Source organism: Pteropus vampyrus, unplaced genomic scaffold, assembly GCF_000151845.1.
Source record: "Pteropus vampyrus isolate Shadow unplaced genomic scaffold, Pvam_2.0 Scaffold114, whole genome shotgun sequence".
Classification (NCBI taxonomy): Eukaryota; Metazoa; Chordata; class Mammalia; order Chiroptera; family Pteropodidae; genus Pteropus; species Pteropus vampyrus.
The window spans coordinates 446,820-461,869 of NW_011888895.1; the positions used below are offsets into that span (position 1 = coordinate 446,820).

The 15,050-nt window shown below is 37.4% G+C and overlaps 1 protein-coding gene and 1 non-coding gene across 9 annotated transcripts in view; one reads left to right on the top strand and one right to left on the bottom strand.

The window, feature by feature from the left end:
* Window positions 1–15,050, bottom strand: part of TTC3 (tetratricopeptide repeat domain 3) — a 104,571-nt gene that overhangs the window by 29,659 nt on the left and 59,862 nt on the right. For 6 of the 8 annotated variants that reach the window (XM_011365634.2, XM_023533857.1, XM_011365635.2 and 3 more), the window contains 7 exons: window positions 12,461–12,507; window positions 11,484–11,540; window positions 10,465–10,538; window positions 9,046–9,210; window positions 6,132–7,197; window positions 5,109–5,174; window positions 464–613 (listed from right to left, as the gene is read on the bottom strand). In XM_011365634.2, coding sequence (XP_011363936.1) covers window positions 464–613; window positions 5,109–5,174; window positions 6,132–7,197; window positions 9,046–9,210; window positions 10,465–10,538; window positions 11,484–11,540; window positions 12,461–12,507 — 1,625 coding nt within the window. The remainder of the gene's footprint in view (window positions 1–463; window positions 614–5,108; window positions 5,175–6,131; window positions 7,198–9,045; window positions 9,211–10,464; window positions 10,539–11,483; window positions 11,541–12,460; window positions 12,508–15,050) is intronic. The other 2 variants (XM_011365632.2, XM_023533856.1) reach the window with 1 other exon arrangement.
* Window positions 12,663–12,781, top strand: LOC111743497. Its single transcript, XR_002781730.1, has one exon. It is a non-coding gene; the product is annotated as a 5S ribosomal RNA (ribosomal RNA).

Below are 15,050 nucleotides of genomic sequence, written 5' to 3' on the forward strand. Positions count from 1 at the left end.
ACCCCACAAACTGAGAGCTATTACCACCCACATTTTCCAGATGAGGAACTAAAAGCACCAAGAAGTTAGGTCACCTGCTCAAGATCACAACTGGTACAGAACCAAGCCTGGATCTGAACCCAGCCAGTGTTGACTCCAGACGACACTCTCTGAACCACTAATGCCACACCGCCCTTCAACAGAAACAACTTTAACTCGGAACTTAGTCACCAGAAAATAGTTTCGGTTAATCAAGCAAACTGAATTACAGGTAAACAAAAACCCAGATTTACAGCCCTTTTCCTACTGGTAACTTGTAGAAATTCTAAAACACTGCAAAAACACTGTCACTTTAATATATCATGGACAGATGTGAAACAGGCAATACTGAGAAAGAATCCATTGTTCAGCCAACAATGCTCAGCTAATCAAGCTGCACAAAAATAATTCTCCTAACTATGCTACATGCTTCAAATAGAATTACCTTGTTTTCTTCTAAGTTCCTTTTCAACTTTTCTTCCAGGTCCCTGGTCTCTTCTGAGCCCTTGAGTTTTCTCTGCTCATAGTTTTCCCATGCTTCCTTAAGTTGCTCTTGTAAACCTTGGCACTCCTTTTCAATCTGTGAAATATCATCCTAAAAGTAAATTACAAAATGATCTATTAAAATAGTAAAAATGCTTATCTCTGATCTTGTTTGGGGCTGCCTCTTAAAATGAAAAGGAGAAGAAAACAAATGCAAATTTTCAAGAGAAATGTTACAATCGATCAAGAATTTAAAACCCCAAACACTGTTTAGCAAAGCCAGTTCTTTTTATATTTATTTATTTTTTTAAATTAAGTTTATTCGGATAACGTTGGTTAATACAATGATATAATTTTCAAGTGTACAGTATAATTTGATATCTGCATATTCTATTGTGTATCACCCAAAGTCCAAGCTCTTTTTAAAATAAAAATTATTTGTACTATTGGAATTCATAATGAAACTTTCAATCTATGCTATAATTAGTTATGAATATTTCTTTCTTTTAGAAGGGTTCAGTATAAATCGAGTTTGCTGTGAATGTCATTCTCCACAATGAACATCAAGAACTATTTTTTAGGTTTAAAGCTGTACATACTATGTATATTTTAGATATAAAAAACTTTACTAACTTTGGCCCTATTTTTAAGTGTTTCAAATGGATAGTTACTGATTATTTCAAAAGGTTAAGTTAAAATATTATCAATGAATTGTTTTCGGTTTATAACTATCTCTTGGACCAGCTTTAAAAAACAAAACAGAAGCCATACAGTAATGTGAAATACTGGCAAACAATAAACATCATTTACGTCAGTTATTTTTAAAACCTTTCATACTGCTAAGACTGTCGGCAATCACACATCTGAGTCTGAAGGGAAGAGCTACGTGATCCAGCAGCTCCTCCCACTGCAGGTGACTGCTCGACCCAGACACAAGGGCCCTGGCAGCCAAGCTCTGGAGACCAACCCCCATGGCCAAACTTGTTCATCTTCCCCATCTTCTGCACCTCTCCCAGCACCTAAGCATCTAAGTGTCAACAGACAAGAAATTGAAGTTTTGAAATTCTGTGAATTATAAGTTAGACAACTGTGATGGATGGCCAGGGTGACCTTATACACCAGTTTCCTTGGAGCATACCAGTTTTTGTCCATCCAGACTGAAGGTTTAGCGTCATGAAGAGTCCATGTTTAAGTAATAAATGGTTAACCTTACTATGATCCATGAGCAATCTTAAACCCATAGTTTAAGATTCTATTTTCATTCTCAAGTCAACAAAAGTTTACAACGACTAGCAACATGACATTCTAAATTAATTTATATGCCACAAGTCCCCCACAGAGACCGGCGGGATGTTATGTACTATTTCTATGTTATTACATCTAAACTTCACCATAATTCTGTAAGAAACATTTTCACCTTGTATGCGTCAGAAAATGAAAGTTCAGAAATATCAGGCGACTTCTCAAAGTCCCGGAAGAAAGCAGCAGCACTGGGATTAACTGTTGGTTGAGGAGCCGGCGAGCAGCTATGCCACCGCCAAGGCCTGAAACTGAGGGCTAGTTTAACGAAGTGTCTGTGAATTTCCCCAACACTGAGGGTCACAATCAATGACTCACTAAACAACAGAGTGTACTTGGTTTAAAGGTAAGTATGGTGTAAGAACTCAACAGTCATTCCACTTGATATAAATTCACAGTGGCAAAAACGTTCACTACAGCACTGTTTGTACGTGTGAAAAGCTGACACGATCTAAATGTTCAGTAATAAACACGTAGTCAAATTATCATACAGTCATACAATGAAATATGTTAAAAATAATGGTAAAAATCTGTATTTGCTGACATGGAAAAAAGGCCACAATATGTTAAGACCAACGATTTCAAATATAACATACATTGTGTGATCCTATCTTTTAAAAAGCACTATTACTTCAATGTAAATGTTTAAATAAGGCCTGGAAGGCTGCATATAAAAATATTAACATGGGTGATGTGAATATAGACCATTTTCAATTCTCTTTCATAATTTTCATTATTGTTCATTCAAAAATTTGAGGACTCTATATTATTTTTATAATTGGCCGAAACTATAAAGCTCTTTGAACCGATAACAGCAATAAAAAGTTCTAACTTTGCTTCTTCCTGATTAATTTCACATCTGACCTTGTAAATCATTGCAAATCATTGCATATGAGTAATATTAAAATTGCTACATTTTTAAATGACAGTGTAGTATGTCATTATATGATGTACCGTAACTCATTATATGATGTACCGTAACTTAACTAGTCCGATACTGATGGGTAATTTAAGTTGCATTCAGTTTTTTTGCTGGCACAAATGCAGAGGAAACAAATACGCAAATACCCTTGCTCACTAGTCTCTCCACACCTACACACACGAGTGCAGATAAACTCCAAGCTGCCTTCCGCAAAAATTTACATTTTACATTTTTTCAATAATATATAAATAACTGTTTTAAATTTCAAGTGGGGTCGGCCATCTTTTTATATGTTTAAAAATCACCTTCACTTCTTTTATAGTGAATTATCTATTCACATCCACTCCCATTTTTCTGTTACGTTATTAATCTTTTCCTTATTGATTTATAGAAACTTTCTTAAACAAGAAAGTTAGCTCTCTGTCTGTGCTATGCTACAAATAACTTTCCTAGTTTCTTGTGTTTTGATGCCACATGTTGTACATTTGTTCACAAACATAAATGCTATGCATATGCATAGACACATGTGTGTATGTATATATATAAATACACGCTTTTGTCATGCTATTTATCTTATGAAAAAAATTTCCCTTTTTTTTCTGGGTATTTTTATGGGTCCATTTTTAAATACTTAAAACTTTGATCTACCTGGAATTTATTTTGGTATATGAAAATGAGGTCGAGACCCAAATTATTTTTTCTAGATGGCAACAGATTTATAGCACCATGTATTTAAAAATCTACTTTTTCTCACCAATAGTTTCCATTTTTATTATACTCTATATTTCTATATTCTTCTGTTCTACTGGATTCTTATAGATTCATATTATGTTCTGATATCTGGCTGTACAACTCCCTTCTTTATAGTTTCTTTCCCATGGGTGTTCTTGATTATTTTTTCATATGAAATTTAGAATCAATGTGTCCAGATTCAAATTAATCCTGTGCAATAGCCAGCCACCAAGACCCTGACAACTTGGTATTCACGCCCTTGTATAATCCTCACCTACAATGTATCAGGGTTGGAGGGTTGGTGTGTGTGGCTGAGAGAACACAGAAATGACAAAAGTGTGTCTTCCTAAAGCAGACCATGAAAACCACTGCAACTTCTAGCTGGATGACCCACTCTGGGGAAAGCCAAGCTCCCTGAGACACTCAAGCAGCCCAACGTGGAGGTCCACAGGCAGGGGGCTGAAGCCTCCTGCCAACGGCCAGCACCAACTCGCCAGCTATGTGAGTGAGCCATACTGGAAGTGGAACCTCCAGGCTCAGGGAGTTCTTGCAGACTACCGAGTCTTGGTCAGTACCTTGTCTGCAACTCAGAAGCAAGCTTCGGAACCACCCAGCTAAACTGCCCCTCTCTCTGACTCAGAGGCTGTGAGATAATATATGTTTGTTGTTTTAAGCCATTATGTTTTCACGTAATTTGTTATACAGCAACATATAAATAATCCACGCTGTTCATGTTTGTACTGAGACTGCATTAAATGAAAAGCTTTAGGGGAAACCACTCTCCTTACAATAACAGGTTTTCCTATTCGACACCTTTTCATTTAAGTCTTCTGTGTGTTTTTCTATAGCATTTTAAAGTTTTCTTTCATAAAGCATTTAATTTTTTTGTTGCTACTGAAAATGGAATTTTTTCTTCCAGTATTTCTTCTTTGCAAACAGGTTGTTGTCTGTCTGTGGAGAGGTACTATCTCCCATCACCTTTCCGAATTCTCTTACATTTTGATATTGGGTTTTCAGGTGATCGTTTTGGACTTTCCAGGAACACAACCTTAGCCTTGATAAGTAATAACAGTTATACCTCTTCTTTTACAATCTTATTTCTTTCTCTTGTCTAATTTTAGTAGCTGATATCTCCAGGATAATGGCTTAAGAGAGCATGACAGTGACATACTGGGATGTATTTGATCTATTCACATTTTATGAGCTTTAGTCAAGAAAGTAATTTGAATTTTATCCGATAACTCTTTCAGTTGATCAAATAATTTTTCTCTTAAGATATATTAACAAAGCAAATGATCTTAATAGATTTTCTAATTGAATCATTCTTAAAATGGTGAAAATCTTTATAATACTTTCTGTATTATTCACGTGAATGAGCTCTTATTTATAATTAATACGGGCTCATTATATCAGTTACAAAAAAGCCGTCATACTGTGAAATAAATAAGCTAGAAACAAACATCTTTTCTGCTGCCTGTCCTTCCCAAATTCCAACAATAAAAACAAAATGATAATTTTTTGGTTATGCTCTAAAGCTTATTCCATGATAACATTTTATATGGAATTAGATGGCTCCAAAATAGTTCTAGTCATTCCTATCCAATTAAATAATAAAAACTAAACCTTTAAACAGTCCAATAAAATTTCAACTCACCTGTTGTGCCTCAAAAGAATCATGTGGTTCAGTACTGGCTTCTTGATGTGTTGTATTCCAAGGCACCTTTGGGGTAAAATACATGAATTCAATCTATCACAAATGCTCTAGTGAAATAAATCCACTATGTAATATCACTTAAAAACATGCTCATAATTTTTACAAGGTTTTTTTTTTTTTTGACAATTTAGATAATGTTCTACGTTTTCTACAAATATCTATACTAGGAAAGTACTATCATTTACAATTAGTAAAAATGAAAATGACTTTGGTTCATTACTCTTAACATGTTTTTTCAAAGCTTTCTGGAAAGCAGAAAACTTAGTGAGTAGGAGGATAATCCAATAAGGGTTTAATGAATTCCTGCCCTACAAAGTCAACTGCAGAGGAACCTTAATTTATTCTCATGCTTGTTAGGGAGGAAGTTTTATTCACCTCCTTCTGGTCCCTCTCCATCGGGTTGTCTCTTGACTTCCCTACTCCTCCCCAGTTTTGGTTGGAAAAATGGGCATTTGTAGCCCAGACTCTCTCTTCTTTATCTTGTAAGCTGTGCAGAAAGCATATGCCCCCTCCTCCTCCATGCAGGAAATCTTATGGGGCAGGCACCCCAGGCTGGGAGGCCTCTTGGCCCAGCACTGCTGTAACTGGTGAGGACACTGGTCTGTAGCCAGTTCACCATCAGGATACTCTTTAGTGAAATGGCTACGCCTTCCTACTGTGCCTGTAGTAATAACTAAGGTGATGTTCTGGCTCCATCTACTGATTTCTCTATCTTATTTCTCAGCTGATGCGAAACCTGGGTAGGGAAGGATAATATTTACTAGGCCCAAAAGTTCTTCCTGACGATATTACCTGCCATGCCCTATGAAAGGGACCATATTTTTAAAACATTTCCAAGTGAAAGCTTTAGTAACCATTTTGGAATCAATCGTTTTAAAGAATTTTAATATATATAATGGCAATGAAATATGAAAAAAAAATTTAACTTCAGTATTAAGGTGATTTTTTCTATTTAAGTCTTACCTGCATGGCAACAGCTTGTGTATGTGCAATATTTGTTGCTTCATCAGTACTTTCTGCATTTACTTCTGACTTGCTGGCAGAATTCCTACGGAGACCATAGCGTCTACTAGGCTCACTGTGGACTGTATCAGTGCCACCCGTGCTGCACTGTGACTTTACTGATATTCCCACAGAGTCCTGAAGGGTCTGTGTTCCAGAGGTTACCTGGTGACCAAGGGCACGCTCGACATTTGAATGATGACCCTCGAAATACACAGTAGCACTTTTATTTGGTCTGTCACTGACTACAAAAGATGGCATCAATGGCAGTGACCTTTGCAGCTGATATTCAGAAGGGATGCTGGCCAGAGGGGTGTAAATGCTAGTGAACTGGGGCAAAGTCGGTAACACGCTGATGTACGTTGGTGGTGTCTGGGTGATGTCGAATCCAGTGAAGGGAAGATACGTGCAGTATCCTGTGACCAAGTGGGCTTGAGTCCAGTAGGCTGGTTTCATGTCCTCAGGAACTGGTTTGGGAGAATTCGAGGGGACTCGCAGGTGACAGGCACCATCACAGACTGGTTTGGGAGAATCAAGAAACACCTGTCTGGGCTTCTCATCTCTAAAAACTGATCTGGGAGAATTTTCAGATACTGGTTTCAGCTTCTCGGCTTCACAGGCTGCTTTAAGAGAATCAGCAGATACAGATTTGGGTTTTACATCTTCAGAAGCTGGTGCTGAAGATAAACTGGACACTGGTTTGGACTTTACGTCTGGTTTAAATTCTCTAGCAGTTGGATTCAGTGGGAGCTTGACTCGTAAATACTCTCCTGTCCTTGACATTTCTTCCACTTTTGTCTTAATGTTTTTCTTCTTTCTCTTCTTCTTGAGCCGTGACGCAACTTTCTTCAATGCAATACAGTTGTCAATCACAACAAAACGAGGACATCCCAAGAGGAAGGATTTCAAACCTCCGGCTTTTTCTAGAATCTGTCGAGTTTCTTCTGGGAAGAATTCATATTCTTCAGAGAACATCTTGTTATTCATATCCAAGGGACCTTGCTCCTCCAACAACTGAGAGAAGTAACTTGGAAAAAAATGTGCATTTACGTAAGCTATTATAAGTACTTGTTCATTTGAAAAAATTCATTTCTCAAAAAATTCTCCCAAAGCAGATACTATTTTACTTCCAGCTGATCTCAACACCTCCCCAAAAAACATTAATACTCATATTAAATCTGAGAAAGGATAACTACAATCGATGATACTATGAATAAAATTTTGTTTACCCTCAGAAAAATCCTATAAACATTTTTTAGGAAAAAATAAAAGGAAATTCAAAAGTTATTTTATAAATTTCCATTATATAATCTATTTAAAGAGCAATGAAAACTAAATTTATTCAAGAAAAATAATAATACAATAACAAAAATGTCAAAGGAGAAAATAAAATTCCAAAAAAATCCTATTGGAATGTGCATTTAGTACATCCATTAAAATTTTTGTTTAGGAATACGCAATGCTTCAGAGGTACTGAAACTGATCACCTCTGACCAATAAACCAATAAAGTACAGGATCAAATCCACAGTAACGGGGCTGGGGATCCCTTCGTCTGCCTCCAGCTCTGAACTGGGTTTGTTCACTCCAGCTCTGGGCAATTTTCCTTCCCATTAGTGTCTCAGGCTCACAGAGGCCTCCTCTGTCATTTCAATTTGGTGTTCACTATATAACAGTGACTTAACTAGCAAAAAAGACATACCACATACCACTTAGAAGGTTTTTCAAGAGCAAAAATCTTCAAAGAAACTTTCTCAGTGAAATTAACGCTAACTAGGAAGACAAGTTATTTAGGAGGAAGATAAAAAAACTTCGTTGAAGCAAAAGAACACCACTTTCTGTGCAGACGCTGCTGCAGATAAACACAGAGGACAATTACAAATGCTTAACCTCTATTCGAAGCAACTGATGATACTCTGAAGCATAAAGACCAAACACCACTTCTGTCAGCATTGCTACTCAGAATACTTAAAAGTCACCAAGCCATCTCTTTTTAAATGCTTTTTTTCATGAATATTTTCCCTTTAGAAAAACTTCTACAACTGAAACTCCCCTACAAACCTTTTGCAAGGTAACAGGTTAAACGTTTCTTTAAGATTGCCATCAAACTTCATTTTTAATGAGAATACTCAAAAAGCAAAGGGGTTGAAGAGGGTGACCCATAAAGAACTCCTTGTGGTCTTAGAAACAGCAGTCCTTGCTGGGAATTCTGGCTGACTGGTATAAATGACACCGACCCCACTATCTATCTGAAGACAGACCTTCCCAACTGGTGTGTTCAGCTGCCATTTAGTCACAGCGGCACAATTCCTGAATGGTGTGTGTGCACTTACTTTTTCTCTCCATGAGGAATACTCAAAAGAATCATTGAAAAATAAAGTCTCTCCACCTAGATGAAAATATGTAAATGTGAAACAGGAGAACTAAAGAACAGAGACCATGTGAAAGGAAGCTGGTCTCTAACTCAGCACTGAGCTTCGCAACAGCTGGAAACATGAGTGAAGATGCTGGCCCGGTGATGCCCACCAAGCGGCTAATAATTCGTGTTCCCTGAAGACTAGTAGAGGATGTAGAAAAATGCTCCCCATGCATTTTTAGGTGAAAAAAAAAAATGACAAAGCTAAGTGCAGAGTAAAATCACAGTTTGTAGGATTATAATTAAGGTTTAATTAATAATTATTAGGATTCAAAATTTAATAATTAAAAATCCTTAACTATAGTTGTATAATATTGGACAAAAGCTGGAAAAATACTTTTCTTTCCCAGAGTTTGGGAGCCAATAAATGCTTCCTTTATTAAAGGAAACAAGTTAAACAACTAAGATCTTTAACTGGCAGCTTCGGTGTGAAATAGTTGCAGAAACGTTAAGCTACTTACTCATACAAACTCGAACACTTTTGTTTTGGGTTAATGTCCCACAGCTTCTTATTGCGGACGACGTACTCATGAGTATGCTGTTCGTAGAGAGCTTCGAATTCTTCCACATCTTGTCGAAGGTGGTCAGGCACCACAAATGGGCCTGCGGAACTAGAATTGCGTCTGCTGATAAAAAAACAATTTTGTGAATAAGTTTTTGTGAATAACAAGGTAAAGTAAACATAAAGAGCATAACATATTACTCGGCATCACAATACTACCAGAGAATTTAATGCAGAAAAGTTATCCGTCCACAATCACAATCAAGAGATATGCACCTGGCTACTGAATGAGCACTTTTAATTAAGTAACTACTCTTGCCACCAAGTGCAAAGTTTTTCAAACTCATGGTTTAAAAAAAAACAATGCTATCTTCATTTTAACTTGTTAAAGAGAAAAATATTTTATTATAACTGCTATTAAACTGAAATTGACAAAAAGTACATAATAAAAAATTTTTAAAAAGAAGGTATAAAAGTTTACAGCATCTAAAAAGATGTAGAAGTTTGAGTGTGAGCTTTCTACCAGATTGCTGGGTTTAAATTCTGGCTATGCTACGTACAAACTTTGTGTCTTGGGCATGTCGCTTGCTCCACTGTGCCTGAGTTTCCTTACCTGTGAAATGGGCATAATAATGACATTTATCTCTTAGGGTGAGAGAATGTATTAAATGAGTTTATATATGTAAAGCTCTTAGAATAGTGGTTGGTATGTAAGTGCTATCCAAGTATAGGCTATTGTTATTTTAACTTAAAAAAATTCCTCCATTTAAAGAATCTGTGAAAATGACTGTGCAATACAACTGTTATTACAACACCTTTAAGAACTATGAGAGAAAATACTAAACTTTTTTTTATTTTAGCCCATAAAGGAATATGATATAAAAAGGTCACTGCTATTCACTAGTTTTATTTCTTCTACGTCTATTTGCTTCTTGAAAACGCAGCTTCGACAACCAGACGCTATTAAAAATCACTAATATCTAAGTTTAAACCATAACACCACATATAGCTTGCAAAACATCTTCCTCTATAGCAAATGTGCTAGTAATGATCAACAGGACATTCTCTTCATTGAATATTTTAAAGACTATTACCTAGGATTTTCCCACAGTTTCTTGCACATAGTAGATTCTCAAATCTATCAAATTAATGTCATTGGCCCTATGACTGTAATGCAGTATGTATGAATTCTTAATGTGGACAAGCCATGCTATACATTCAAACATGTTATAAAGTCACATCGCGTTGCCATTAACAGATGCACATCTTTAAATAGAAAATTAAGGAAACAAAATATAAGTTTAAAGTACATTAAAATAACACTACTAAGTTAAAATACTTGAGTTAAAAGGAAGTAAAAATTTTTAATTGTACTTACTCATGCTCTTCTCCTGGAGTGACAGTCTCATTACTAGGTGTTACTGAGGTTGTTCCAGACCCAACTAACATAGGCTGGTTTAAAAGACGGAAGAATGAAAATGATTTTTTATCTTAAAATTACCATTAAAACTGATGAACACTTATATAAATGCACACACAAACTGCCAATATATAACACTTAGTTAAAATTTCTTGTAACTAGAAACACATAATAATAAAAGTTTCAACAGCCAAACATAGGCCCGAATTAACATTTAGGTAGCTTCCAACATCTGCCAAATTTTAAATGTCACATCATTTAAGCTCTCATTTTAAATAAACTGAAAACATATACTCAAAGGTAAAATGAAAAGTTTTATTGTAATTTATAAGCTGCTCTCATCCTCCCCTAATATTTGTTCATTCTCTTCACCCTACTCCCTACTTGACCCTCTAAACACATGAGAGTCACGAAGAACCCACTGCAGAACTTAAAAAGAAAGCCTTATGACCTTGCAGAGCATGGTCTTGGGTGGGAGGGAAGAAGGGAGCCTATCAGTCCTGAGACTCTCTTACGATGATCAATATTCACCACCTTTAGTTTGAATATTTTAGATAAAAACTCCATTACTTATTGATAATAGGTATCATGTCTTATACAGAAGACGACACTAGGGCACAGAGAAGTCAAATAACTTGCCCGAAGTCATATAGATAATAAAAATTGTAACAAATAATAAAATTTGGCAGAGAACCGAGATATAAATAAACTCGAATCTATCTGCCCGCAAGTTGCCTTGGTCACTCAGCTCTACGACCACCCAGAGTCCTACATTATGACAACGTTTTCACTCAGAAATATTTAGAAAATAAAAGTGGCAATATAGGTAAAAGTGTAGAAGACTGCCAAATATCTTTACATTAACACTCAGAAAGTCTTCTCTACAAAATGCTTCAAAATACCCCAAGATTTACTTAATTCTAATTTACATTATCCAATTATTTTAGGTAAGAATTAATACAGAAAATACTCCTTACCTTTGAATCTTTTGGCTTCTTTTTCTTCCCTTTGTTTTTTATCTTGGTAGAATTAAACTAAAAAATGGGCGGGGGGAAATCATTGGATACTGAAATAACAGCATTATGGAAGCTACTATACATTATAAAGATACCATGATGATTTTCATAGACCAATCATAAGTTGAAGTACATAAAATGCTTTACAAAAATAACACTACAGTGTTAGCCCACATGTTATGATTTGATAGAAATTAAGAAAAAGTTTAATGATATCTAATGTTATAACTAAAAGTACATTATTCCAACATTTTAAACTCATTTTTAATAGGGTTTATAACATTCCAAGTAATTAATCAGCCTTTTAAAGTAATTCCAGTTATGTGCTAACAGTATTTCGATGATTTTCCTTTTACTAAGGCAAACCAGACATTCTGCACGTGGTCAGACACCGGGGCACAAATAGTAACTGTGGAAGCACTTAACTTCCATAGTTAGCCAGGCAGTATTTGATAGAATGGATTAAGACAAAATTCCAAGTATAGATGACTTAATCTTAAAAATCGGCAAACGGTGTCTTTCTGTTTGAAAACTGCCACAACCTACAAAGGAAGACGACTCTGGAATTATTTAACTTAAACTCAATTTGAAACTACTCAAAACAAAGTCTCTTTGTTTTCCTTACTGCACAAAACATTAGAATTTTCATGACGATAACTTTTCATTTTTATGCCAGGAGATGACTTAAGAATTCCTTTTGAATTTCACGACTAACATTTACGGCCATTGTCTAACATAAGCCTCTGAGCTTGCTGACTGCTGCTCCAGCTCCAGGAAGATGGGTATGAACTTCCTAATGAAACAGCACACTTTACCTGAGGTCCTCCAGATTTGGTTCTGGAGTGCCACCTAGATGTAACTGCACACTGGCCTGGGTCTTCCTCTCCCTTTGGCTAACCCAATGAGAACATAACACTGACAGTGACCAAATCACTCACCGGCACATCTCCACTGTCTTGTTTCCTTAATATAGTACAGCGGCTGTCTGTAGGGAGATACAGATGGTTTGGTGAGGAAACGAAATACAATACCATTCAGTGCACTAAAACCTTAAAGAAAACCACCTCGGGCACTACCAACCCAGACCATGTTCTATGCCTTATTTGGCTTTGATACAAGTCTAGTTTAGAAACCAAGAGCGTCTACGGCCATGCCACCCTGACTACGCCTGATCCCATCTGATCTCGGAAGCTAAGCAGGGTCGGGCCTGGTTAGTATTTGGAAGGGAGACCACCTAGGAAGACCAGGTGCTGTAGGCATTTAAAAAAAAAAAGAAAGAAAGAAACCAAGGGCAAAACAGCTAACTAAATGGGGAACCAACTACAAAGAACCGCAAAATTTCAATCCACTTCAGCATAATCTGGTGCCTTCTAGGTACCAAACTCTAAAGGCGCTGGGAATACAGAGATGCATGGAATAGCCTCTGCCATCCAACAAGCCCCCCTCTGCATAGAAGACCGACAAGCCAATAGCTGTAACCCAGTGAGCTATGAGCGAAGGGCCACAATGGATACGATGGAAACTGAGCTGATGGAGCAATGGTCTTCAAGGGGAGAGGCCCAAGGAGGGATCAGGAAAGGCTTTGGGGAAGAGGGCACTTGAACAAGCAAAGCAAAGGAGTGGGACGTGGCTGGCGGAACAGCACAAGCGAAGGAGGCGGGCAAGAAAGAACAAAGCAGGTTTGGATGCAGGAAGAAGCAGGTGCTCATTCAGAGGCAGATGGCAAGAGTGATGACGAACATGGACACACGATGAGAATTTAACCTGCAGGCAAAATCAAGCGTTTCCCAAACCAAATAATTAGGGGATCAGACAGATGTTCTAAGAGTCACTAGTGGTAATACAAGAGGAACATTTAGAGTGGGAGGGTCCAGAGGCCTGGAGACCAGTTTAGACCACTGTCACAGTCTAATCATGGGAGGATTACTGAGGTCCTGGCCTAGGGAAGTGGAAATAGACAGAAAAACACAGGTCCAAGATAAAGCTTATTTGGACTGCTAACAAGCTAGATATGGGGAAATAGGGAAAAGGAAGAATTGAGGGTAATTCCAGAGTTTCCTGTTTAAAAATACGATATATGACAGTGTTATTAAATGAGATAAATTTGGAAAATAAGTGGGATATAAGTGGGTTCAGCCACATTGCTCTCGAGGCGCCTCTCAGCTGTCTACAGAGAAATCACAAATGGCAACGCGCACCCAGAGTTCAGGGGTTTGGGCTCCTTATTTATAAGATAGAAGACTTTCTAAAGTTTTAAAAAATACAATCATTTCTTTCAATGAAAGGAGATAAAATTGAAAATGTCTAGGGTTAAGGTGAGAGGCAGAACTATGGAACTTAAAAGTCTGTTGGTCAGTCATTTGGCTGGTGACTTCTAACTCTACGACTGAGAGCAGAGAAATAGTCACAACTGGATGGACTGTGCATTTTAGGTTTAGAACACAAGGATCAGGGAAAATGCACAGTGGGAGGGAACTGTATCCTTTTAAGTTGTCTTGCTGTGTGACCCAAACATGGTTTCGTAAGCTCAGTCCCAGGACAGCATTTCACTACCAGCAACAGAAAACTGATGGCAATAAATTCAGGCTACAAAGTAGCATGCCATGTCACCTCCAGTCATGAAGCACTGTCCTAGAAAAATAAAGCCATCTATATTTGAGTGTGCTCTTTCCTAAGAACTACGACAAAAGAAAAGCTTTTCAGTTCCTTATACTGCATTTGAACTTTGTGACCAGCTACAATTTTCTAAGGGGCCAGACCTTTTAATGTACACTCTAAACAAACAACATAAAATTTAAAAGTCTAGTTCCCAACAATATATAAAATAGCTTCTGATGCTGAGGAAAAGTGGGGAGCATTATCATAAGACACACATGTAGTACCACAGATAAATTTGAATTAATCAGAATCTAAAATATTAGAATTTTGAAGTAAAATGGGACCACACAGATCACTGGCTCCAAATCCTCTCATTTTCATGACGAAGAAAGTAAGACTGCGGAGAAGCTGAGGAATGAATTACTAGCTACCTACTGTGCCACACTGGACTCTGGACTTTTACCTAAACAGGTCCCCCAATTCCCTGCAACCTGCCTCTCCAAGCCCGATGCCAATCTGTCCAACCCCACCTCCATCATAGCCCGGCTCGGAGGCCACCTCGCACCAGGCCCTCCCCTTCCTCCGTCTGAACCCACGTTTCTGGTACTCTCTTACTGAGCCCACTCCCACATTACAATCACATTTATCTTGTGCCCTTTTGTAGAGCAGAAGGTCTCTGAGGTCAGCAACTAGCATGAGCATTTCTGAATTCCTTATTAACACCTAGCATGGGCCTTGAAGCAGGACAAACGAGGTTTTTAATGAAACGAATCGGAAAAGAAGATGGGCCACAGCCTATCTTTCCTGACTCCTGGCTCTAGGCTCTTCCCACTACCACAGATGTGCTCTCGGTTCTAGATTCCACAAACATCACCTATATCTGCAGGCCAATGTTTTGACTGCTATAAAGCAAACCATTTCTTTAAACAA